The 26772-nt window shown below is 48.3% G+C and overlaps 1 protein-coding gene across 2 annotated transcripts in view; it reads left to right on the forward strand.

Moving 5' to 3' along the window:
• The first annotated feature begins 22434 nt into the window (after positions 1-22434).
• Positions 22435-26772, forward strand: part of CABLES1 (Cdk5 and Abl enzyme substrate 1) — a 76108-nt gene continuing 71770 nt past the window's right edge. For both annotated transcript variants that reach the window (XM_049829294.1, XM_049829283.1), the window contains exon 1: positions 22435-23385. In XM_049829294.1, the coding sequence (XP_049685251.1) occupies positions 22832-23385 (554 nt within the window). In that variant the 5' untranslated portion in view covers positions 22435-22831. The remainder of the gene's footprint in view (positions 23386-26772) is intronic.

Here is a 26772-nt window from a genome sequence, read left to right on the forward strand (position 1 = left end):
ATAAGGCTAGATAAGAAAGAAATAATGATTTGGGGGCCTTTGGGAATCTGTTACATGCGCTTTACTTGTGCCCTTGGGTAAATTAGTTGTGGGAAAAGATAAAGAGATTAAATACAGTCTTTGAAATGACATTGCTAATGACTCACTGTTTCAGAGAGCTTGAGAATTTGAGCTGCAATTGAAAAGCATCAAATGAAAAAAAAAGAACCAACACTAACATTATCTTGGAGAATGTGTATCAGATAATGAGTTGATATTCTTTTAATGTTGAACAGATGTCCTAGAAGAGACAATTATTTTAATTCAAATTTTCTTTTACTTAAACCAGTTTGCAAAAATACAGGTACTCTATCACACAAGTGTAAGGATGAATATAATTAGAACCAAGACACTAATAGTTGCAAATGAGGAAAGATGATTTCCTACTTCTATTCCATGGAAACATCCAGTATCTCAAATTGTAGTAGCATTCCACATTGGAACAAAAAGCCAAAATTTTCCACAAAATTACTTGTAAAAGAATTGGGTTTGAAATATTAGACTTCTTGAAGTATTTCGCTCTGTCCTAATGCAATTCAGTTTATATCATTACTGTCAAATTAATAGAAGCAGTCAAGAAATTCAAACTCATCATGACAACCCTCTCTAAAATCACAGTGCTCTTTATATGCATTTCTAAAGTGTTTTCCTTGCTGGGTATCAAATGAATACTATTCAGTTTGCTACACTCTTAATTGCTAATAAATTGTTAAATGCTTGGCAAATCATTCAGACAAACCAATGGGAATTTTGAAGTTTAGTCCTAATAATTTGACACTTAAGCAAGGAAAAAGGGAAATATAAAAAGTTATAAAGAATATGTTTTTAGCCATACTTCCCTCTCCTCCTGTCTTGGTCTATAATAGATAAGCACATGGAATCATTGGAAATATGACTCTGTTCTTCTCAAGCCTGTTGAAAGAGTTAAGTGTTTAAGGGGGCAGGGGGGTGTCAAAAAGCCCTTTTTATTCCTCAGCCTCTGAGTATTGACACAGAGTATTTTCTTAGTGACTCTTATAAGGTATTATGCTTTCCTGAGAAAGGACTTGCATATATGTCTCATCTGCTCCATCTTCTGCCTTAGTTAATGGAGAGCAGCATCGAGCTGGAAGAGCCTTGGATAGTGGTGCTTACTGGTAAGCCACTCCACAACTGCACTCATCAAGACTTAGTTAAGGCTCTTCTCCACTCTAAGAATAAGGAAAGGAGGCTTTTGTGAAAATTTTGTCAAGATTTTACGTGACCAAACAGTTCTAACATAGTATTACGGAAATTAAGTTTTCATAAGTCATCAAATGTGATCAATACTTTTTAAGAAAGACAGGTATGTGCTGTGGAGACTGGTGGTCTCCAGGCTGTGCCAGCTGTTTAAAGTTACTGCATATATGATCTCCTCACAGAAAGGGCTTCATTTATAATGGCATTTACGTTCCTTAAAGTAAATGCGAACTAGCACTGAAACCAATTTTTTAAAAATATATTTCCAATTCAGTATATATAAAAATGGATCTCGTGGGTTTTCTCAGAAGAAAACTTCTGCAGAATCTGCTTATCCTAGGACTGAACTGGGAAGGACGTGAGAATATGAACACTAAGACTTAAGGCATTTATTACCAAGAGACTACAAATGATTATTGCAAATGGGTATGAAAACTTGACATGACCTACTCTAGGGGCTCTCACCCATGTCCCCACAACCTGTGGTAGCTCTTTTTACACCTGGCAAAGACACCTGCAAGCTGTAGTAAGCACCGAGTCATTCTCCTAGAGGGAATTGCCTTCAACATACAGTCATGAGACTCACAGGAGTCTCCTAAAAACAAACACGTCTTTCTGCCACTTTCATTTGCTACCTAGAAGTAGCACCCTGCTTTAATCTGCTCAACTCTTCCAAGTCCTAGATGTATGTACCTTTTCAGGACCAAAACTGATGCTTGCCTCCCAAGGGCCATCATCTTCATTCCTCGTGGTAGAATATTTTCCTCAGCAATTTCCCATCTCTCTCTCTCAATTCTAGATTCAGGCTTTTGGTTCAGACTAACTTGAAATGCTGTCAAAAGGGGATCTAATTTCAAAGGGCAAGAGACTCAAGATGCTCTGAAACGCGATGGAGTTCAGCAACTAGAAAGCAAGGTGCTGTAATTCACAACCCATTGCAAAAAGCTTGGCTGTAGGTTGGGGCACTGGCAGAGGGCAACCCGCATGGAGGGAGTTTTGTGTGAAAATATTCTGTTTCCCCAGAGTTTGAGAAGCATGTAAACATAAGGATGGCTATGAGCCTTTTGTCAGATCCTGGCCTATTCTACAGCCACTTTCAAAACTCACCAATCTGGATTAACCCCTTGCTCTGGTGGCTTTCCTTGAGCCATCATACAACTGATGGCTGTTGAATCAAATATTTCAAATGGGCTTAATGTATTTTAAATCTTAGTTGCCTCTTTTTCTGTATTTTTTACCACTCAGGCAAAGGGAACGGCATATTTTTTATATATTTATGATATATACTAACCAAGAATAAATCATGCAAGTGGAAGAATATCAGGAACAGAGTCAAGAAAAATAAAATAATGTGATTATGTCTGTGGCTGCTGTACCTGCAGACCTCAAGCAGAATATCTGCTGCTCTGCATATCTCTCATTCTTTTGAAAGGTAAAAAAAACCCAACCTACAACATAAAAGACCTGACCTTCCTTGGCCATGGCTGATGCTGAAGGCGAGACTTTTCCAGGGAGGATTTCCAAACTGCCCGCTCACCAGCCTATTCAATTCTTTAAGGCTTTGGGATGATAGAGACTCATTTATTGCTCAGAAGTGGCCTGCATGTAACTTTATATCATGGAGGTTTGATGAATTTTCAACATGTGAAATTCCAGGATTTTCCTGGCCTACTGACAGCCCTTCTGAGCTCTTTCTCTTTTGCTACTTAAGTGTGTGCATTTAGGTATCTCAGTTGTGTTTTCAGACCATTCCGCTTTCACATTTTCAGGGCTGCAGTGCTTTTGAGGGTCATGATCTCACCGCCAAGCCCACAGTTGTAGCACTGCTAAAGCTCCAGCCCCTACAATCAAACGATTGTATAAATTTCTGCTTTTATTTAAGCAAAGCTCTCAAAATAACCTGGGAGGGCAAATAGTTTTCCATATGTCAGACCTAGTGTTATGTGACAAAAGGCTCACCCCTGCACCCTACAGAGGAGCGCGGAGGCATGACAGCACGTGGGGAGACCCTAATAACCTCACTGGGGACACAAGTCCCTCCCTGCCCCTTGCAGGGCTGTCCCAGGGGAGCCTCAGCCCCATGGGCCGGGGGTGACATCCATCAGGGTGAGACAATGGGAGAGGTTCTCCCAAGCACCTCACAGACTGAGGGGAGTTGGCACATCACGGGCCATAGGGGAACAGCATCTTGGGATTGCACAAACCTATAGGATGTTACGGGGAGGAACAAAAGCGATGGAAGAAGACGGATCACGGATGGTTTGGGGAAGAACGAGTGTGGGAAAATTCAGGGATAAATGAGGCCAGAGCATGTCAACAGCGGCTGGTCAGTACACTTCTCTGGCCATGCCCTGCATCTCACTGCTGCCATCTGTCCTGTCTGCTCATTAAACTCCGTTTCTCTTTTCCTGGCTGGGGGGGTCCCTACTGTTGCTGGCAGGCAAGTGAGGTAGGTGGCTTGGGAGCCAGGCATCAAAGCGGAGATAAGCCCGGGCCAAATGTGCGTGCATCCCTGCCTGTGAGACAGCTGGAGGAGTTTGGCTACTGGCAGGGCCAGGGTGTCCAGGCCAACTGCAGTGGGGACTGTGGGGTCTCGGTTCCACGCATGTGTGTGTGTGTGTGTGTGTGCGCCTATGCAAAGGGGGGTGTGAGCATCCAGGGCCAGCCGCTGGGTAGACGGGGTGTCCATGACTGGCTACCGGAGGGGTCCATAGCCTGTGTGTGTGTGTGTATACATGCAAGGGGGTCTGCGTCCCTGCAGCTGGAGTGGGGCTGGGGCCTTCGGGAGCTCATGTGCCCCCCAGGTGCCAGCAGCTACCGGATAGACTGGATGTATGAGGGCAGCTGCTGTCCACAGGGTGTGTATGTATGTATTTCCCACCAAGGGACCTTCATGCTCATCGGACACGGCGAGGGACAGGACTAGAGCTGTTTGTGCTGCTTGTGCGAGTGCTGTGTTTTCTGGGTTGTGCTATGTGGCCACGTGTATGCGGGTTTTGTGTGTGTGCTTATTGGGAATTTGTAGTCAGCCTGGCTACAGGCTAGCCTCGCCTGTTAGGCTGCTGGATCCAGCAACCCCCAACAATTAAAGCTTCATGAATGTCAAAACAGAGTCCTCATGTCCAGGGCTCTTCTCTGCTGAAAGCGGTGGGGAGGAGTAAGTGACCTAAAGCCTGATCTTAAATAAATTTAGATTATTGGTCTTTCTAAATGAAGGACTTCCCTTACACAGAGAAGGCTTACAGACACACAGGGTCTGTCTGCCCGGTCTCTGCTGGTGGCTGCTCAGGGATCTATACAGGGGAAAGTAATTTCTGACTGCTGCACTGGCACCTCTAACTCAGCCCCTATGCAAAATAAGAGGAAGAAACTACAGAGGGAGAAACTTTGAGCTGCAACTAGTGCAGAGGCTGCAGCTTCTCCCATCGGATTTCACTAGGGCAGGGCCATGGCTCCAGGATGGCCGTGCCTGTGGGTTTCGTTCTCTCGTGCTGCCAGGGATTACACAGCTCCCAGCACAAGATCATCAGCTACATGACCTGGGGCTGCAGGTCTGTCCCACTATCCAGTTACCAGGAATTTTCCAGTAAGTGAGACCCCATAAGGAAGTGTCAGTGATAAGAGCCAACCTGAGAAGAACCCTCCCAGCATCAACGCTGAGCACGCTAATAAATCATTTAGCCCAGCACCTTCTAAATTAACAGCCCCAAAGCAGCAATATTTACATAAGTTTCTCCAGCTCATGCACAGATGGTCTCCTACCGCTTATGCTGTGAGAGAGCTCTCAGTGTGAGCAAGAAGTGCCCTGAACAGGGGAACAGCTCAAGTTATTCATGGGGACAGTTTGCACACTTAGCTTCAGGTAATAAACAGTGCAAAATAAAGCAGAGAGTATTTCCTATGAGTCTGGGAATTCTGACCTGTTTCTAAACAAGCATCTGTTTGCTCTGAGCATCAAAACCATAAAAAAGCACAGGAAGAACCTTCTTGTGAAAGCAGAGCGACGGAAAGCTTTCAAACCCTTTAAAATTCCCGACATCCTTTAAAATTCTTGAGACATGGTATCAAGCGGAAACATCGCCTCGGCACGTGCCAGGATGACTGGCTGGGTTGGCTGTGACACTGCTTGGAACAACTGATCCACTGCCCAGCTGAGCAGAGACGGGTGATGCCTTGTGTCCTCCAACCAGGAAAAAAAAAGACATAGTGGAAGCAGGTCAGCCTTATTCACTTCTCTGCTTTTTGGACCCAAGTGAGACGGCTTCACCTTGCAAACATTGCTAAGTGTGACTAGCTGGACCACACTCTCACTTTCCCCCGCAAAGTAGCTTTTTGAAGTAACCTTTTTTAAGGCACGCATTGATAGGAGGCAGTCCGGTCACACGAGACGCACGCACAGCTGGGGCTGTGACACGGTCCTGTGCCAAAAGCTTTGGTTGGAGCCCTAGGGTGAAAAAAAGGGTAAGAAAAAAAAAAATCCTTCATGATTTCTAATGCTTTCCATGAAAGTGGGGGGGGGGGGGAGAAAAAAAAAAAGAAGCGGCAATAAACATGTCAGTTCCAGAGGGCTGATTTGGAGGTGTCCTTGGGGACAAGCTTGGGTTTACCTGGTGATGTTTGCAAGCCGGGCAGCCAACATCACTGCGACTCCTCTTTTTCTCTGTATTGTCATTTCCCATTTGCTTCTGTCCAAGCAGGTGGATGCCCGAAGGAGGCTGTGACCCCGTGGGAAGCCCGCGCTGGAGCAGGCTCCTGGCAGGACCTGTGGACCCGTGGAGAGAGGAGCCCAGGCTAGAGCAGGTTTTCTGGCAGGACTTGTGACCCCACAGGCGACCCACACTGGAGCAGTCTGTGCTCCTGAAGGACTGCAGCCCATGGGAAGGACTCATGTTAGAGAAGTTCATGAAGGACTGTCTCCCATGGGAGGGACCCCACGCTGGAGCAGGGGAAGAGTGTGAGGAGTCCTGCCCCTGAGGAGGAAGGAGCAGCAGAGCCAGTGTGTGATGAACTGACCTCAGCCCCCATTCCCCATCCCCCTATGCTGCTGGTGGGGAGGAGGGAGAAAAATTCAGGAGTGGAGTTGAGCCTGGGAAGAAGGGAGGGGTGGGGGGAAGGTGTTTTAAGATTTAGTTTTTATTTCTCATTACCCTGCTGTGATTTGATTGGTAATAAATTAAGTTAATTTCCCCAAGTCGAGTCTGTATTGCCAATGACAGTAATTGCTGAGTGATCTCCCTGTCCTTATCTCAGCCCATGAGTTTTTCATTCTATTTTCTCTCCTCTGTCCAGCTGCGGAGGGGAAGTGATAGAGCAGCTTTGGTGGGCACCTGGCATCCAGCCAGGGTCAACCCACCACACCCTCTGACCATACACGTCTTAAGAAAAGGAGCAAGGATCTCTCTAGCCTCCACCTAATATTCAGCGTGCTCACTCAGCAGGTAGACATTTCTGGAGCAGGGATTTCCAAAGCACGTACCAGGGAAACAAACAGCGAAACATGCCGGTCAAAGCGATGGGTCAACACAGTGACACAAATGCAAAATATCTGTTCCGCACCAGTGCACCAAGCATTCATGAGTGCTGCACGGACAGTCCTCCTCACCGAGGGGCCAGATCCTGACAAAGTTCCCCTTTCCCCTGTACTGAAATTTTAAAACTGAAAGGCTGCTTCAAGGCTTTGTCCATATGTCTATAGCCATGGGAAGAGCACCACATCTAGTAGGAGCAGAGGTCCGCTAAACCACAGCTATGACTTAAAGAGTATAGAAGAAGACGCAGGTAAAGTATAGCAAGCCGTTCTTCACGTGGCACGGCATCCCAGCTTCCTGCACTTCACAGATTTCCTGCACCAGAGGTTATGTCTGGATCATTGTATGGACATAGAGCTTACTCACACCCTCCATGGAGCAGGGAGGCTTGTTCCCGTGTGAAATAAGCAGATATCCCAGTGGAAGTACTAATGAGCAAATCGCCTCTGTGGGACAGCACCATCTCACATGCCCCGACACCGAGGATCGGGAGCATCCTGCCACCCTGCCAAAGGGTCCCAGCTTGGAGCTGGCTAAAGCTCTGAGTCAGTAACGGTATCCCTGTGCTGGACATTAAAGGAAATATTTCCATATTTTCCTTTCAGACTGTGTTGAGATTGCCTCCATGCTGTGGAGCTGCCTTAGCAATGCTTGCTCACAGCAGGCAAAATCCAAATCTCAGGTAACATTAAGTCCCTCCTAGGTCTTGCTTTAGGTCCCATCTTTGTCAAGCAGAGGGAATGAGCTGTAAACCCAGCAGCAACTTGAAGCCAAGGAGAAGGAGCAGGCCAGCAGAAGCTGATGGTATCCACGTTGACTTGTGACCCACCTGGAGGTCCCAGTCTGATCTCAGGAGGTGCGATGGGGCTCAGCAGGAGAGAAGAGAGGTGCTTTTGTCCCTGGAGACTACACCACCAGCGCTACGCTCAGGGCACAGCTGCTTTCTACTGGCTTGTTAAAAGCATAGATGGTGTCCATGAAAAATCCTCAGGGAAAGCAATCTTCTGCCATTATGCCGAGGAGGAGGAGGAGGAGGATGCAGTCCCCAGGGAAAGCTCTGCTGGCAGCTGAAGTCTGCGCACCAGCCTTAACTGGCCAGGTTAGTCCAGGCAGGGGAGGAAGCCTCTGTACCCCTTCAGTTCGGCACTTGTGTGGCTTCAGACACGGGCTCGGACCTATGAAGACTAAGATTTGGGGTTAATCATGTCTTCAACAGAATGTAACAGAAAGTTGTGAGCATATTGGTTTGAGGTATGAATACCTAATGGAGCAAATACCGACCAAAACTGAAACTGCTATAATTAACCAGTGTGTAACAGAGATTTCAGTTCATCATCACAGTACTTTTTAAAGTAGGGGGTTATCCGCATGTAAATCATAAGAGTATTTTTAAAAAGGTATTAATATGACAACAACCTGATTTGCTCCAGTAACACATTCTGGAAGTCAAATTTCTATTTATTTATAGATAACCAAAATGAAAATATTATGTCTGTTTTCATGTGGCAGGCTTAGAAAACAGTCACAGGAAAAGCATTTGTGATGGAAAGTTACTGTCTTCTCACTGGGACTGCTCAGTCTGTGAGAAGGAAAGGGGAGGACAGGGCTATATGTATATATTTATTGAGATAAATACACATATAGTATGTGTTTATTTTCATATATATATATATTTATATAGAAGTAAGAACATAATCTCAGGAGAAACCAATATGAATATTTTTAGTTAACGTGAGAAGAAATAATACTTTTTCTGAGGCTAGAAAGGAGCAACGCGTGCTCCACAAATGCACACGTCCTTGCTGGGCGCTGGAGGTCTGGACATTAGTAGTTTTGGTGAGGGCACGAATGACAGACAAATAAATCCAGGCCCTGGCTCCCACCACCGTAGCTCCTAGCATGCGTCCTCATGATGTAGAGGGTGGCTGGGTACAGAGAAGTGTGTGCAGGGGCCCTGGGCACTCCCCCAGAGCCTTAGAAGCTGCACTCTGCATTTGTGAAAAGCAATTATAAGGTCAATTATAACAATTTTATTCTTTCCCTGTAGCAAAGAACATCCCTGAGAGAATCTCATCCAAATTCCTTCGCTCTGCTGCATCCTCCATTTCCCCAGCTTTGGCTGAGCCATCCCCAAACAAACACCAGCCCTGAACCCCTCCCCTCTCCATCTGCCCCAAGGGCTCAGCACCTCTGTAAGAAAAGCTGTCGTCACCTTGCACCCCAAAAAATCAGCATCTAAAAATATCAGCTGGTGCTTTTATAAACGAAAAGGGCAGCCCATTGGATAAAACCCATCGGAGACCCAGCGGACACTTGGTGCCCACGCGTGTGCATGCACACTGTGCCACCCACCCGGGTGGATGAGCAGCAGGCATCGAGGCAAAGCTCACGTGCAGCGATGCCGGCCAATTTGTGGAGAACAAAACCCTCCACCAACTCTTCCAGAAAAAAAAAAAAGCCTTGAACAAACCAGCCCCGGGCCATTTCAGCCAGCGACAAAGCTAACAAGCAAATCAAATAGAGAAATATCCCAGCAGACCTCAACCGGCTGAACAAACAAACAGAGAAACTCAGGTTCCAAAGAACAGTGGAGCTGGGTTATGAAACAAGATTTTTGATACAAAAGGAAGCTTACAGCTATCTCTGGTGATTAGACACGGAAGAGAAAGGTCGCTCTGGGTGTCAGGCCACACTTCACACACATGGAGATTATTCAATCAATATTTGTCCTGGAATCACATGTGGTGGAAAAATTTTCAAGTGAATGGTCAGCAGAATTTAATGCTCGTATTCATTCACTTTGTGCTCTTGGATGGACATGTGTTTTTAAATCTAGCACAACCTAAGCTTCAGAATCCAGCAGGTTTTTAACCAAAATACAGGAAAATCTTGGGATTAAACACTGTATTTGTATATGCCTTTCAATTACATCTTCAGCAGGACGGGGACCACTCACCTATAATTTTAGAAAGGGATCTGTGGTAGGAGGGAGATTATTTGAATCTCCCAAGTTCTGGACCTAACGGGAAAAATAATTTAGTTAAGGCTCCAGAAAAACAACCCTGTCCACAGAAACCTCCCCAAGGCAGAAGGGAGGGATTTATTCCTGCCATCGCTGCGTTCCCTGGCCACGCTGCTGTGCTGGCATTAGAGGTTTTATTTAGGGTCACAGCAGTAACAGCGGGAAGATATAATCCTCTGATGAACAGACAGCTGTTACCCCCTGCCTTCGTGAAAATGATGATCTCAGGTTGAGGATATTGTTGCCTTGAATCATCATTTTTTTTTTTATCCCCCCATGAGTTTGCCACAACAGATTGTTTGCTTATGTTCAGATCATAAGGTCGTGACTCAGTTTCCACCCCCTCACCCCCCCACCCCCCCCCCCCCAGCAAGAGTTAAAGGAAGTTTGACCGTAGGGGCCCTAACCATGGACTTTAGAATTTGGCTGCAAATGATGACGATTAAAACGCAAACAAAACAAAATAAAAACAGACGAAACCCAACCCTCTTGCCTAGTGACTTAATGACAAAGTATGCACAATTCACAGCACAACATCCAGTTCACTTCAGGTTGTGATACAGCTGATGGGTGGCATTCAGATAACTATCACAGGGGCAGGGTGCCTCTAAGTCCTTAGAATAGTGGTTTTGTGTGACTAAAGTGAGGTATTGGTGTTCTCTAGGATTGCATAGGGGTTAACTTCAGCTGCACAGCGGATAGCCCAGGAGAGGAGAGCCCCATTCAACAGCAGGGCGAGTTACAGAACAAAGGCAAATACAGAGGCAGGGTGGCTGCTTCAAGGCAAAAGCTTTCAGGGAGTTTATTTTAATAGCCTAGCTGGAAATTCACTGGAAAAACAGCTCCATTAGCCCTGGTCAGGAAGAGTGAAGGCAGAGATTAGGTTCCTCTGGCAGTCTGTCCTGCTGAAGTACCCCTGTTCCAGCACAAGACAAATCACTGCCATGCCCTGCATCTGATGTGCTTTCTTCCTTGTGCCACTAATGCAAAAGAAAAAAAGCCTCTAAGTTGGTCACGCTGTGTTAAAGATCACTCTGATGGACTTCAAACAGCCTGCTGAAATCATTGGCTGCGCACTCAGGGCTGCCCTGCTTCCAGAGGAGATGCTGCAGGAGGGCAGAGGGATGAGAAGGGAGCACTGCCCAGGTCAGGGACCACATCCATGTCCAGGGGAAAGGCTCTTTGTCCACATGGCGGGTGGAAAACCAGCAAATCCCATGCTGAGGTCATTTGGCATAGCACCATCCTGGCACATTCACAGGAAAACTCAGTCCCGCTTCTCGTGCAAACCATTTCTCTTCCACCTGCGCACTTCCTCCTCTCTAAAATCACTTGCCCTCAGAGCAATGCTGACCCATGCCCCTGTCATTTGGGGAAGAGGAAATTCCCGATTCAAAGTGGGGCACCCTGGCACGAAACAGGGTTTATCCTGCACATGGTGAACAGGGCTGGCACATTTCATGTGCGGAGTTGCTCTTTCTAGGTTTCACCCACACGAGGCTATTGCATTGTATTTTGTAACACTTGCAAGCGACTATTCAAGGGCCAGAGGGAAAAGAAAGATCCTCCCTGTGTGTGATCTGCCCCTCTCAGAACTTCGGCCCTCGGTCTGCTTGGCACTGAGCATTACAGTGTCCTGCCTCACTCTGTGCTGTCCTCTGGCTCTGAATTGGGGCAAAACTGCACAGATTCAGGTGCAATTAAAACGATGTTTCATGGGAGTCACTCTTAATGCTCTGTAATGTATTTTCTTAAATAGCCACACATTTGGCCTAAAATTACTTGGCTCGATGCCCTTTAAAAATACTCACGTCGGAAACAACTGCATACTGAATTTGAGCATTTGAAGTTCTGGGACAAATGACCCTACCTTCATTTGTCATCTTCTTATCTTTATGGGCCATCATCCTCCTGCTTTTCTCTGTAGTCCAAGTATGCTTCGTACAGAGCAATAAAAGCAACATATCCCTCACCTATCTTGTTCTGGTTGGCAAGCCAATACTAAAGGCTCAAGACCAGCAGATGGCTATTCAAACAAATTCACATCTTATCGAGTCTACAAAGGATTAACACACCCATGTTTTCACTGTGTGGTTCTCCTGTGAGCTGTAAGGGTTTTTCTAAAGACAGAAACTGCCAATGATTGTTTCCAAGGGCACAGTATGCTTCATAATATATTATCAGATATTACATTCGGTCCACTGAAATGCTGATTAGGTGTCAGTTTAAAATTCCTGTACCTTCTTAAGAACAAAAATAGGGAGAGGTGACATGTCATTGCTGTTTAGAGCAGCACGAAATTTGAACTGGGGAATTTCTTGAAATTAGAAAGAGGAATTTCAACACTAATTGAAGTTCTGCAATTCTTAAACCTTTGTTTACAGCCTGTTCTTTTTCACTTCTTTTTCTCACAAGCATGTTTTCTACCCCCAAAAATAAACAATCACTCAGGTGAAACTGTACATGGAGGTGGGACCTCGTGGCCACTTAGGAGCTGCAGAGGTTGTCCCTAACACCAGTACCACATAGATCAGTGCAGGTGGATCTCTCCTGAAATGTGCTTCAAGTTTCTCAACACCAAGTGTCAATCCTACCATATCACCATCAAGACCTTTTCTTGGAGGTTTTTACTGGTGCCTTAAATCGAAAAGTGTCTTAGGCACCTTTAGGATTTCTTCTTAGAGCCATCTCACCATCATCTGCCCTAAGGATGACAGGGGAAATGGCACACACAAATGGTCCCTATGCCATTAGCACGTGGATGTCTCACACCGGCCACCCTCTGCACCTCAAGCAAGGTGCAAAGGGAGTTGTACTGATGTGAGAGCATCAGTGACAGAAGGTAGGACTAAACCAGCAGAGACAAGATATAGATGAACCAGTGCTGAGAATAGAGCTAGAGAAGACATTTCAGCTGTGGTTACAGAAGTGGTAAGACCAGGACTGGAAGATACAACTCTGAAACCCTGGTTTCATTTCTTTCCACTAGAGAACCTGTATTTCTGGACTCATAGTACCAGATGGGATGTGATGGGACCACACTTGAGGTTTCATTTACATCTGTACCCTTGACGTACACCACATCTGACTCCATTTAGCTGCCTGTTTTCCCCAGCTTACAGTCTTGCCTTGAAATTCGAGTCCCAGTCGCCCCGTAACTTCCAGTCCATTCATTCATTACCTGCTGGCAAAGAACTGCAGGTTAAATTCTGTCTCCTTCGTATCACTTACAGGCGTTAACAGCTACTTTGCTGGCAATTTTAACAGCTTGGAGTTAAAAATAAAGCACAGATACATTTGATCAGCTTCAGTTCAGGGAATGAACACTCAGAATATTGAATCAAAGAAGTATGCAGCTATCTGCAGCAATCGCTCTGGTCTCTGGCCGACTGGTCAGATCGATGCTTTTCTTCCCCAGAATCCCTTCTTTTCAAGGCATATTCGAGAGAGCTTTGAAGTGCCAGGATTTTCTTCTATTAAGCGTTGCTCCTGCTGCAAGTCAACATTAAGGCAACATAAAACTCTTACAATATACAACACAAGACCTTGTTTTTCAGAGAAGAGATGCATTTAAGGCAAACGTTAATTTAAAGCCAGATTCTAATATGCTCCCTCACAAAGAATAGTACTTTAATCCAGCAGTAGTCCCATAAAAGCCTATGGGATTACTACTCCAGTGTGGTGCTTTTCAAAAGGGGTATCATCATTAGGGTGCAGCTCTGGGAAGTAACACTGTGGTTGCAAGGAAGGTGCAAACAAGCTTTTACTACAGAGGATCCACTAGTTAGTCCTAACAATGGTTTGAATGTGGCTGATTCCATCTTGCCTCATTGGCAGAGTAGAAAAGAACTCTTTCAATTAGGTTTGAAAATGAGTGAATGTAATCAGAATATTGCAGAATACTTGATATTTACAGAATATTTAGGTTTGTGCTAAACCCCAAGTTTTTAGCCAGGATTCACCTACTCTCGCTATACAAGCCTCTTGCTTTGAGGCAGCTTGTTCCCATAGGAACACAGTCACACTGGCATCATGGAGATGGCTAAAACATTTCCAAAAACAGCCAGCAGAATAATTCTGCTATGAATTCCTTCTACTGCTCTAGTTTAAGTGTGTGTATTATGTCCTATTATATCTAGTTGGAATTACATCCCCACAGGGCAAAATGAAATGCACACACACACACACACATATATATATATATATATATACACACACACACACATTCATACATTATAGAGACAGCCAAAATCTTGTTAATTCCTGTTGGTGTACATTTGAACTATTTTTTTTTTTTTTTTCTTGAGGGGCTGGCACAAAAACCAGCCACCTCCAAAGACACTGCAGTAAATTAGAAGTAAACCATCCATTTTTACTTTGGAAGAAGGAATTACTGGTGTGTTGAACTTCCCAACAGAGAGACCTGCAGATGTACCACATATGTACCAAATGCCATGCTAGGATAGCCGTACCCTCCTGCTACATTGCTGTTTCTTTCACTTTGCTTTCTGGCCCCTAACAAAGTTTTATTTTGTAATAAACTTTAGCGTGGATCTGACAGACTCTTTCCAGCTCTCATTTCTTCACAGCTTAATGGATTTATCCATTCCTTGGGGCTCAAGGAGGCTTGAATTTTAGTCTTTTGATTTGAATGCCGTCTCTCTTCCCTTACTTTCTTCTACACCTGAATGCTTCATTTACTTAAACGGCCTCATTGATCTCCAATATGAAGATTATTACACTGAGGTGCTATTCAATTTGAGCAGAGACAGCAGAAGGCTTTGGATCTGTCTTGCCAGGGGATCGCCTTTCCATTTATGTCATTTCCATTTGCTGCTTTAGAAAACTTTCCTGCCAAAACATTCAGAGGAGAAATGTATCCCGTTTAGACCAATTTTTAGCAGCTTTAATTTCAATGTGATTATGTAAAACGTGCACGTGGCAAGTTATGGTTATTTGGGCTGGGGCTGAGCTGCTGGTTCCCCCCCCCCCCGTAGTGGCAGCAAGCCACCCCCCTGCCCCATGGGCCGGCAGCTGCCCCGGTGGACCCCAGCGCAGAGCTGGGGCACCCGTGGCCATTCCTCTGCAGGTGAACTTGCTGCTCCTTGAGGCGGGGGGCTGGACTCCTTCTTCTCCCAACACAAAGGCAAGCAGAAGGATTTTGGAAGCGCAGGCAACAGCCCCACATGAGCACCATGTCGGCGGCCCAGGGCGGCAGGGAGCCATGAAAGACCTCCAAAGGGCTGTGGTGGGAAGTCCGCGACCTGACCCGGCCCACGATGAGACCCCCCCTGGTTGGGCACACACCAGCATCGAGGTGCACAGCCTTTGGCAGCTCAGAGGTTTTGAGGGAGAGGAGCTGACTGCCACCCTCCTCCCACCCAGCCCGCAGCCAAGGCTGGTCCCATGACACCCCCCCCCCCCAAGGTCGCTGCCATTTCACCTTCTTTCTCAGCAGCTCAGTCGCTTGTGTCAGTTTTTCGGGCTGCCCTGGGACAGAGGCAGAGCTGACCTGGCTGGGTTTTATTAAGCTGGAAATTTGCCGGTGGCAAATATTTACCTGGGAGTATTGCTTGGAGGATCCAGGCAGGACCCATGCCCCATCCTGGGGGCAAGGAGAAGTGGCTGCAGACCTCCTGAACCCTGGTGCAGGTGGCCCAAGGTGGCAGGACTCAAGGGTGCATATTTCTCTTCTGCTTTCCACACCAGCCTGGGATGAGCACTACCCGCTGAGGATCTCCCAAAGTTAAAAGGGTTCTGAAACTTTCCCTGAAATTTCAGAGCGAACCAAGCCTGGCGCTCACAGGATATCATGTTGCACACAGACTGAAAAAAGCCATTGAGCCGAACGCAAAACCCCAGCTCCTGCCGCCAAAAAGTTTTCCATTTGCCTCCTTCATTCCCCTTGAAATCACACTCCCTGAACTTAATATTTTCAAGAGGAGAAAAAAAAAAAAAATCTCCTTTGAACTTTTTTTCTTTTTCTTGGATATTAAACATTTCCAGTCAAGCTGAACTCGTAAGAGAGTGTCTGAAGTGAAACACTCCACCAGCATGTCCCTCTGGGAACTTCAAACGCTAGTTATTTAATGTTTTTACTCATTGAAGACCATGTCTGAGAAGGTGTCAACAGCGTTTTCACTCTCACCCTGCCCCTTGGTCTGACTGTCCTGTGAATTGGAGGACTTTCCTACCCTCAGCAGCCAGCAAACTGAAGGACTTGCTCACATGAATGTTTCAGAAACCTGCAGCCTGTTTTAAAATTATCCCTAGGCGATTAAAAATTAATGGAGGCTGTGATGAAGACGGATGTTCTTGCAGGCTTCCCTCTGAAATCTTAATGTCCAGTGATTCTGTACTTGATTCCAAATTGTCTCAAAATGGTAAAAACCAGGATAAATCACAGCTGTCACTTAATGAAAACCTTAAAAAAGCTCTTTTTACCAACCAGTCGTTCTGTTCTACTGCACTTACAAATGGCTTTTTATTTACACCTCTGCTTAAGGAGATTTCCAGGCAGACAGGACATATGCCCACTCCTCATTTCAATAAAGACTACTCCATTTTGAACCTCGCGCCTATGTTAACTTATGATACTAAAAAAAAAAATAATAAAAAAATATCTGATTTCACAGAAGAAAACTGCAGCAAGACAAGGACAAACAGAGACAGGGGTTGTTTTCTGTACAAGTGCCCACAGTTTTTGTTTTTCAAGGGAGGGAGGAGTTATGTGGCCCTGTTCCCATTTAATCACTCCAGTAGGAGCCAGCAACAGCCACATTCCAGTTGCAGTTCCAACATGGCCACCTTCCTTGTTTTGTCTAGTTATCCCGCAAGCTCACTGAGGCGTGGGAGAGCATTTTAGCAGCACCCAGTAAAAGAGAGGTCCCAGTTTAGTGTGGGTCTTTAAGGGGTCTGACAGCATATAGAGTGAACAAACAACAGCAGCAACAACAAAAAACCTCAAAGCCACCTTAAGTTGAATGAGGAACTTGAAAAATCCAAGCACGCAAAAAAATAGCGAGGGGGACTTCGTGTTGGATGTGTAAGCCCTCAGCTCCCCCCCCCCCCGTGTGTATGTGTCAGACGCAAGGACGCTATCTTTTCCTCCTGCAGCTCCTTCCCTCTCCACATCCAAGTGGGCTGCTCCCTCCTCTACTCATCTGCCCTGCACCAGGGGTCCGGCAGCTGCCCCCGCTGTGCCCCAGAGCAGCTGGGAACATCCCTCCCACCACTCCTGTAGGTCAGGGGACTGGAGGTGCTCAGCCCATTCAGCAAATGCGGAAGGCTGAAGTCTGCTCCATGAAGATACATCCTCACTGGCAGTTCTAGCTGCTAGGCAGGACTAAGTCCCTAGCTAGCATATGCAAGCTATGATTCAAAGGCTTAAAACTGGACGGAGGTGGGTGGATTTTGATGGGAAGGGCACCCCCTCCTCCTTCCCCAGAGACAGAAGCCCATCTCCTGAATTCTTGTCTTGGTGCTGGGATCCTGGGGTATGCCAAAGGAAAGGTCACAAGAATTTCTAATGAGGGCGAAGCGATGTATTTTTCTTGGTTTTGCCCTTGGGGCTGGCATAACCATTTTGACCAAAGTTTTCCAAGAAACGTTTGGCCTGAATTGGATCGAGCATGGGTCTAGCAATGGAAAATATTAAGTATTCTTAATAAATGGCTGTTGCCACCAGCCTCACCTAAAGGTACTCTAAGTTGGAGTAATGATACAGATTCCAGTTTTGACTTAACTAGACTTCCCTAATTTCTCTGAGAGACGAACGACTATCAAACCAGCTCTACCACCCATATGCACACCACTAGCTTACTGAAGATCTCAGGAACCTTTCAATGCACACGCAAACACCACGCATGCCACAACTCTGACATCCAAAACAACTGGCAGGTTGCGTGCTCTGACCATCCGCACCTCAACTGATCCGCAGAGACACTGTTTCATCTTTGCTGAGGGCATCTGCTTCTGCACATCCTGTCCTGCAGTCACACACACTGCTCCAACCACGATTTTAGGCGGTCACAAATCTCTACCACTTTTCCACTGCCATATACGAATTTGATTTTGCATTAACTTGGTAATGTTGGCACCTACCCTGGAATGATGCAAACAAACAACATTAGGTTCTGCATAGAGAGGCAAGTGTGGACCTACACCTATCCAAGGAATGCTGCTCTTCAAAAAAAGGTGACACTCATGTTAGTGTCAAGCTTTTACATTTCAATTAGCAAAGGTGGCCCTCAACAAGTAAAACACTCAGGCTCCTGAAAAACGACCAATGGGAAGCACAAGTACTTAGTATTTCTGAGAATCGGGCTAAATTTACAACAGACTGAAGGTTAGGGCCTGGCACCAAAACAGGCCTTGCTATCCAGATGCAGTATTAGTCTTTTGTAAAGAATTTGTACTGTCTTTATCCAATTTCCAGTCTTAACTATGGCTCTCAGTGAAATGTGTTCAAACTCCCTCTACTTTTTTTCTGCCAGACACTCTTTCTAAGCAGAAGGATTATAAAATTCATATTCCAAGTCCTTCTCGAATACTACAACTGCTTTCCTCTTTTGAAGCACAATTCTCTTCTGAAAAGGGACTCTGGGAAGGAAAGAAAAAAAGCATTTATAAAGACTGCACATTTCTTGTTTCTCCAAAGCCTTGCACAGCAAGGGTGCTCACAGGCTACAGCAAATCTGCCTAACTTTTGGGATCTGATAGTCATATCCATGACCACCGGTAATAATGATCTCCGTTCTCAACTATAGGAGCGCAGAAGCATTACCTCCAGCCTACGTCTTTGCTGAGCTTTGCATAACAGCATTACCTGACTGATCCTAACAGTCAGAAAACATGCCTGTCAAAATTAAATGAGACAATTGCATTTACTTTTTCTTCCACTAGCTGCCTCGGTTCTGCAGCTTTAACAAGTATGACAATAAGAAACTTGTTTTTGTCACTAAACCAGGCAAGAACTATGCTGAGGCCACTCAAGAACTGGCCTGGTGACTCACGCTGGTGACTCAGGACCGGTTATTCCTGCAGTGTTCACTCTCAGTATAATACAAATCTTGCCTCTAACTCAAATTCCAGGTGAAGTTTTCGATTCACTCGCAAAGATATTTTTAAGCTTGACTTGGCAAGCCGCTCAGGACCCCAGCTTTAGCTCAAGGTCTGTGGCCTTTCAGACTGGTTCTTCATGTCCTGCTGGCCGCACGCTTGCATTGCAGCAGGACTGCCCTCACACTCGTTAAAGTAAACCCAAGACAACATGAGGCTTCCACACTTGGCTGAACTTGGAAGGCAGGTACGCAGAGGCACTGTTTCTCGAATCTCATTTCTCAGACTGGAAAACTGCTGAGCTTTCATTTTTGTTCAAACTCCCTCCACCTTCTTCAATGTCTTTAAGCCAGCCTCTCCACTTACCTGAGTTAATGGGTCCCCCAAATTCCATGTCGTCTCCAAACACCCACAACTGATGAGCCTCTCTTCTAGTTCTTGGTGCACTGGGTGAAAAAGCCATCATGCTCTACCACTCCTATTACCACTTGTCATCCAACCGCTTACATAAGTCTGTGACCTCTGAAAAATACCCATTTGCTTGCACATAGGTAGGAGCTGGTTGGTTGGAAGAGATCTGGGAGAGAGAAATGATTGAAAAAACAGTCACAGAAGCAAGCTTCCAGAATATGCCTTTTTGGTTTTCCTTTCAACTTTGCTATTTCCTCTAGTCAACCACTGGTTCCCCATCAAAGAAAAAAGTTTCAAACGGCAAAGTCAATTTGTTTAACATTTCCACGTACCTTCCAGCAGACAGGACTACTATAGCACATGTAACCGCCTATAGTTCTGCTAAGCACAGATCAAAAGGACATAAGTAACTGGAAAAAAACATTCACCTTAGGTTGTACACATTCTTTTAAATTTGCTACTAAATGTATAAATAGGTCTAGAGAACCTGGTATTTCTAACACGCCAATTATCTTTGTACTGTGGTACCCCACTCGTTATCAAAAATAGCTTCACTTCAGACTGAAAAAGTCATGCTTTTCTTCTCGTATGTGGCTTTCTCAAACAGGTTTCTTCTTATGCGCCGTGGAAGGGATGTTTTAACCCACCTTCAACGTGATTTTTGGAAAAGGCAGTCTGTGCACACACAGTACCCCCAAAGGCGGCTTGTGCAAGTTAGACTATGGACATCAGTCCACTGAAGTAGTTAGGCTGGTGAGCACAGACATGCACTTTGCAAAGGTTGCACCGGGTGATAAGGTGAGCTCAGAGGAATGAGCCTGGCTAGCAAAGGCCTACAGTTTATCCTGACCCCTCCAATTTTGATGCAAGGAGGTTCAATAAGCTCAACCATTCACGTAAACATTCCTGGTCTCAGAGACAGTATTGTAAAAATCATGTGCCAAAAAGCATCTGGATGCACATGTGGACATGGGGCAGGTAACACTTTCCTCTGGGACAGCTCCAGAGGAGCAGAGGTCATGGCTCCATTTAAAATAACGCTTACAACAGAGAGGGTGATTTGTCCTATCACAAGAGTAATTTTGTGAAAGGAGTGCATACTTCTGCACTCATAAAAACTGTCCCAAGTTAGACCTACCTCTGGAACCCCACCTGGTGTTTTGGTGGTGGTTCTCTTTCCCAGAACTATACCTTCTGAGCGGCTGGATTTGGAAAATACACTCCAGGACTCGGTCGCCATAGTAAGCTTTTGAGCTCTGGAGAGATACACTCACTGTGGCTGCTTTCCCTTTGAAATGCAAGAGAAAAAAAAAATCCCAGCATATAGCTTACTTGGCTATAATGTTGGAGGCCTGAGTTGCATGACCTACCCACCGTCTAGTAGTAGTCCTTGGACCAGAAGTCAGCATCCAGTGAATGCGCTATCAGGCTGCGACACCTCTCCGTGGCCCAGGACCCCTCCTCCAAAAAGTCCTGAGTTCTTTTAAAAGCAGTACTGTCTCAAAAGGAGCACGGAGCTCCTCCGTGGGAGCAGAGTGCATCAGTGCCCCAACACCAGACATCCCGCTGGTTCCCACTGCACGGACAGGGCCTCCGGTCAGAAATGGGCATTGCCTGCCCCATCAAAGGGAGGTGGCAGGTCTCCAATTCCTTGGTCTTCCTCTCCGAAACCGAAGTTTGAAGGACACTTTGCAACCACAGGGGTACAGAGCATCCTCCTGGCAGGTGGGAGATGCCAGCTGGGCTCTTCTTCGGGGAGGCAAGTCTAGCACTCAGGCCGACCCACTTCCCATCCAAATGATTGAGCCCTGAGATGCCAGAGGGACAGGCACACCAGTGCCCTCTGTTAGGAAAGACAGCTTCAGTGTAAACCTCAAGAGAGCAGTCTGAAATGAGAATGCCCATCTCAGATAGCACTTACCTTTCTAAGAAGGTGGGATCTGGGAAACATCCCTTTCCTCCATCACTTCTCATTCCCTTGCTCAGTGCTTCTTGCTCAGGATGCTGCCCATACAGCATCCTTACCGCATAAGAAGCACACCCCAGGGACTTGGCCCCTTAAAGTTCAGATTTTGTGGCACCCAGTGTCAGTAAAGGCCAAACTTTCAGAAATCAATCCAAGTCACAGAGCTTGATTCTAAAGTCACTGAATGCTCCAAAGGTCAATTTTGAGAGGAATGCAAACCTGAGTCCATAGCTCCCTCTAACAATAGGATTAGGTTCCCCTCTGATCAATCTAATTTTTTTTTTAGACGAAATTAGCAAGCTTTTGATAAAATTGTAGGGGACATTACAATATTTGTGACAGTTTGGGATGGCCTGTAAATCATCCACCAACTATAACTGGAATATAATACAAGTCATTGTAATGCTTTATGAAGTAGGCGCACATTGCTATCTTGCAACAACCATATGTTCTGCTGTTTGTATGTATGTGTTACCCAACCCTTACATAAGCCGTTGATGAAATTATCATCACAGGACAAGAACACTTGTAGCACGGTTGAGTTGATCACAATAAAGTAACGAAGAAAGGAAGGAGGTTTATGCTAAGGTGGGACTGGCTGCTCGCCCTCCCAAGCCGCAGCTGCAGAAGGAGGGAGTGTGCAGACCTGCAGCCAGCTGCACCACAGCCATCCCTTCGGAAAAAAGACAGGGAACAGACAGATTTCGGGCTTGGGCTACATACCAGAGGGCAAACTAAATAACCGCGCTTTCTCTGGTGCAGGGGAGAGGGAAGGGAACTCGCGACGCACGCCTCTCAGGGCAGCTAGGGCAGCCCAGCCTTGGTCGCACCGGGGGAGGCGCCGTCGGCAGCCAAAAGCGCATCCCCGGGGGCTGCCCCCCCCCGGCCCCCCGCCCGCCAGGGGCGCCAGCGCCTGCCCCGGGCCACTGGCCCCCTCCGGTAAAACCGGAGGGACAGCACCCGGGCCACTTTGCCGCCGCTCACAGCAGCCGCGGGGGACCGGGCCGGGCCGAGCCGCAGCCCCCGGGTCCGATGCTGCCGATGCCAGCCTCCGAGGGGCATGTGCCGTGTACGACGGGCGCAGACTCCACCTTCCCCGGCTCCCGCCCGCCCCCACGCATCCAGGAAGGGAAAAGGAGGAGGAGGAGGAGGAGGAGGAGGAGGAGGGAAGGGGGTGAAAGGGGAAAAAAAAAAAGAGAGAGAGAGAGAGGTTGAAAGGAGGGAGCTCGCCGAGACCCACCCTTCTCCCTCCTCCTCCTCCTCCTCCTCCTCCTCCTCCTCCTCCGGGCTGCTGGCTGGGCTTTTGTTTTCCTCCAGCTCCCCGTTTCCCACACGTGATTGTCGTGTTATTGCACAGGGCGCTCGGCGGCGCGGCTGCACCTATAAATACGGAGCGGGCGGGCGGCGGGGGCCCGGGGCAGCGCGGCGCGGCGCGGCCGGGCGCAGGGCACCCCCGCGCCACCCCCATGCACCCCGGCGGGCCGACGGCTCCCATGCCCCGCCGCCCGCCCGCCTAAGGGGGAGACCGCGAGAGGCAGCGCCCGGCCAGCGGGGAGGGGAGGGGAGGGGAGGGGGAGCCGGCCGACAATGGCGGCGGCCGCCACCGCCGCCAGCCCCGGCAGTCCCGCCGCCGGGCCCCTGCCGCCGCCGGAGCCCTGCCCCAGGAAGGGGCCGCCGCCCCCGCCGCCGCCGCCGCCGCCGGGGCCGCCGCAGCCGCCGCCGGCGCGCAGCGACCCCCGCCGCAGGCAGGCCGCCCTCTCCTTCCTCACCAGCATCTCCCTCGACGGGCGGCCCCCGCCGCCGGGCAACGACGGCTCCGCCGCCAGGCCCCGCCAGGCCCCGCCGCCGCCGCCGCCGCCGCCGCCGCGGCTGGGCAGCCCCCCGGCGGCGCCCGCCGAGCCCCCCCGGGCCCAGGAGGAGGAGGAGGAAGAGGAGGAGGAGGACGCCTTCGCCGCGGTGCAGGTGCCGGCCGCCGCCTTCCTGGGCGCCGCGGCGGCGGGCAGCCGCGGCCGCCTCAACTCCTTCACGGCGGGGGTGCTGCCGGCGCCCTTCGGCCGCACCAGCCCCCAGGGCCCCGCCGGTGGCGGCGGAGAGCTGGGGCAGCCCGGCCCCGCCGCCGCCTTCGAGCTGCAGCGGTCCCGGTAAGCCGCGCCGCGGAGACGAGGGATGATGCGCGGGCGGTGGGCTCGCCCCTCGGGAAGGGCGGGCGCGGCAAGCCGGGCGGCGGGGGGCGGGCGCGGGGAGGCCCGACAGCCGCCGGTGGCGCGGAGCCTCCGTGCGCGGGGCCGGGCGGGCGCTCGGCGGCCGCGGCGGGGACGGACGGCGGAGCGTGCGGGGGCAGGTCCGCGAAGGCGCCCCAGGCCCCCCGGGCGGCAGCAGTCCCTCCCGCCCGGGCGCGAGTGGCTGGAAGTTTCGCTCCTGCTGCGCGGTGCAGGCGTGGGGCTGCACAGCCGCCGTCCTCCCGCTGCAGCCGAGCACCGCTCCGCCGCAGCCGTCACCCCCTCCTCGGGGCTGGCGGCGGGTTCAGCCCGCCGTGCTGCCGGTCTTGCAGGCAGCAGGCTGGGACCCAGCCCTGAGCCAAGCGCACTGCAGCCAGATCTGTGGCCCACGAAGGGCAAGGAGAGCTTCCCATCGATGCCCACGGAATACGCTGTGCGCGGCGTGGTGTAAGCAGCGTCTCGCTCCCGCCCTAAATAAGCTCGTCGTCTACGAGCGCTGCGTGTTCCTCTGGGTTGTTCCTTGCCGCCGGGTACTCTTTTGCCTTTTAGTGAGCTCGCCTCAAAAGAATAACCCCACCTGCTTGAAAAGCCGAGACTTTCGGCAAAGAAGCTGCAATCATGTAAACGTGTGCAAATGCATACGGATTTATTCCTCCACGGGTACATCATCATCTTCCTTCACTTCTTCAAGAACATAGTCGGCTATCAGAGGCTCGCGGCCGGGGTTGGGGGGGGGGGGGGGAGCCGGGGAAGAAGCTGGAGGAGATGACTGCTCTCCCCAGGCCCACATGGGTCGCCACTCCCACATTCCCCATTCGCCACACTCCCTTCTTGTTTCTCCCTTGGACAAATAGGTAGACTTTGAGTCACATGTTATTGCAAGGGTTTATAAGGGTAATTGAGCATAGATCGCTGTAGAAAAATCCCTTTACAAAACCAACTAGCTTGGGGAAACTGGAGGTATTCCAGGAGAAAGTTCTCTTAGCTGTGTGCCCCTCTGTTGGTTGTTTTGGTTTTCTTCCATCTGGTGTGCGTTGGTGGCTTTTTTGAGCCCCTCTTCAGGTGCCGTGCTAGGGAGCCCCACCTTCCCAAGTAAAACGGCTGCTGGGTGGGTTAGGACCCGTCTTCTCCCCATCATGTGACTCTCAAAACATCTCCTGCAGTGACAACCCTCTCATTGCGCCATGGATCACCAGAACAGCGACGTGACACGCACACACTTGTGCGTTTTAGTCTGCGGTATGGTTCTGCACACTGCTGCCCTTGGCTTCGTGAGGGAGGAGTGACCCCCAGACCATGATTTGGGACTTGCTTTTCTGCTCTTGAACTTTTTACTTGTTGGTGATAATGCACTTGGCAGTACCCTCTTAGTGGTCAAGAGACTGGATTCTCCTTGGCCTTCCAGTTAGTGAGTTTATTATTCATGCAGGATTCCCGCGTTAACTTTCTGGATTCCCAAGGATCCTCATTGTTTTTCCTTGTTTGCACGCTTTGATCCTGCGCTCAGTTCTGGGAAGGATGCTCCAATCTCACCTGTTTGACTCCTTCCGTCAGCCCTTCCTCTTCCCGTCATTGTTTTCCTTTGCCCCTGTTTGCCACTCTCTGAAATTTTCCTTCCACAGCCGATGGTTTTTTTGTTGTTACATGAGAACACTGTGGAGTTTAAGAGGGAAAGGTAATTACTGTTTCTGTTTAAAACCTAGAAATCCAGCATCATGCAAGCTCTGCTGTGCTCCTAGCCTGCAAACAGGTGGAATGGATAGCCCAAGTCCACGGCAAGGGAAATCACCTAAATGAAACCTTGCCAGGGTGCTCCTCTGGTCCTATAACGGCCCTCCTTTGTGCTGTGAGAAGGAAAGTGCTGGTTTTCCTATGCCCTTTTGTTTTCTTGAGAGCTAAATTCAACTGTGGCGGAGACCTTGCATAACTCCACCGACTGCGTGAGGCCTTCTGTTGTAGCGGCTTGCTTGCGGTTGGTGCTGGTGCAGGAGAGCTCTGGGTTATGCCCCCGACTTTGCTGACTGCTGTGACGCTGCACACGTGCAGCCTGGGGCAGACGTTGGCCTGCCTTCAATAGATTTGATTCTGTTCTGGAAAAAGTACATAGTTTTAAGCATCAGGAACGGACAGCTGCAGGCCACGGAGGTTGTATTGGGTGTTTGCTCCTCATTATCTCAATGAAAAGATGTGGTAGGGGCTCTGATTGCTGGGTTCACTCTTAGCTGCGCAGAGGATAAACTGCAGGCGTGCCCAGGGCTGGCGCAAGCCCAGGGACGGAGGGTTCGAGCAGACCTGCTGCTGCTCTCTTGATGGAGAAGACGGAGCCAAATGGCCAGCACGTGGCCTGCCCTTCTCGGCACGACGGGGTGGGAATCACAGCAACTGCCCAGAGACAGGCGTTAGCTCACCTGAGGGAAGATACAGAGAAGCAGAGAGGGAAATTGGAGATTTTTTTTTTGTAGTTCGTGGGTACATCTGCTGTCTCTCCTCCCACCCTTCCGCTCTCCTTGCAGCAGGCTTGAAATTGAGTTTGATGCATCATTTGACAGACTAGTCCTCTGTGCTGAGACATGTGAGTTATGTTGTAACATGAAACCATTTTCTATTACAGTATCAGGAAAGACAGGCTGCCTTATGTTGTTGTTTTTATTTAGTATTCAGAAACCATTGTGAACATATAATCAGAGTTTCCTGGCTTTTTTGTTTGTGTTAGCAGTTTGTATAATTGCATACTGGTTTATATTTAACAAGGTTATCATTAATGTGGTTTGGGTTTGTGCTTTATGTGTATTCACAAGAAACAAGCGATACAAAAAAAGAACATGGAGCTTCTAGCTGTTCGGAGGCTAGTATGTAATTATATGTAAATGGAAAAAACCCGGCTTGTTCAGAAGTCGGCTTGTTGATGCCAAAGGCTCCTGTCTAGTGCAGAAGGAATTTGTCTCAGTTTTGTGGTGAATGGGTGGCTGAGGATGCAAGGCTACTGGAAACGAGGGCCAGGTTCTGCCAGGTTTTCCTTCATGTCAAACTGTAATTCATTTTAATAGCTTAATCTTAAATTAGCTCTGTGGAACAAGATTTCAGCAACAACGCTTTAAGATCATTTCAGATCCTGGAGGTTAGGTGATGGTCCCAGGTACTTGTTTTTATGTACGCCTAGAGTTCTTGTTGCCATAGTTTTCTTTGGGAAAAATATTGCTGTTTCCATACCTGAGGTTTCGTTTTCTACATAAGGCCTTTTCCAGTGAGCCGGGTGGTTAGAATCAAGCACATGCTTTTTTGTGTTGGTTGTTTGTTTTTTTTTTTTGC

The sequence above is a fragment of the Accipiter gentilis genome, chromosome 2 (genome assembly GCF_929443795.1).
Source record: "Accipiter gentilis chromosome 2, bAccGen1.1, whole genome shotgun sequence".
In the NCBI taxonomy this organism is placed as follows: domain Eukaryota; kingdom Metazoa; phylum Chordata; class Aves; order Accipitriformes; family Accipitridae; genus Astur; species Astur gentilis.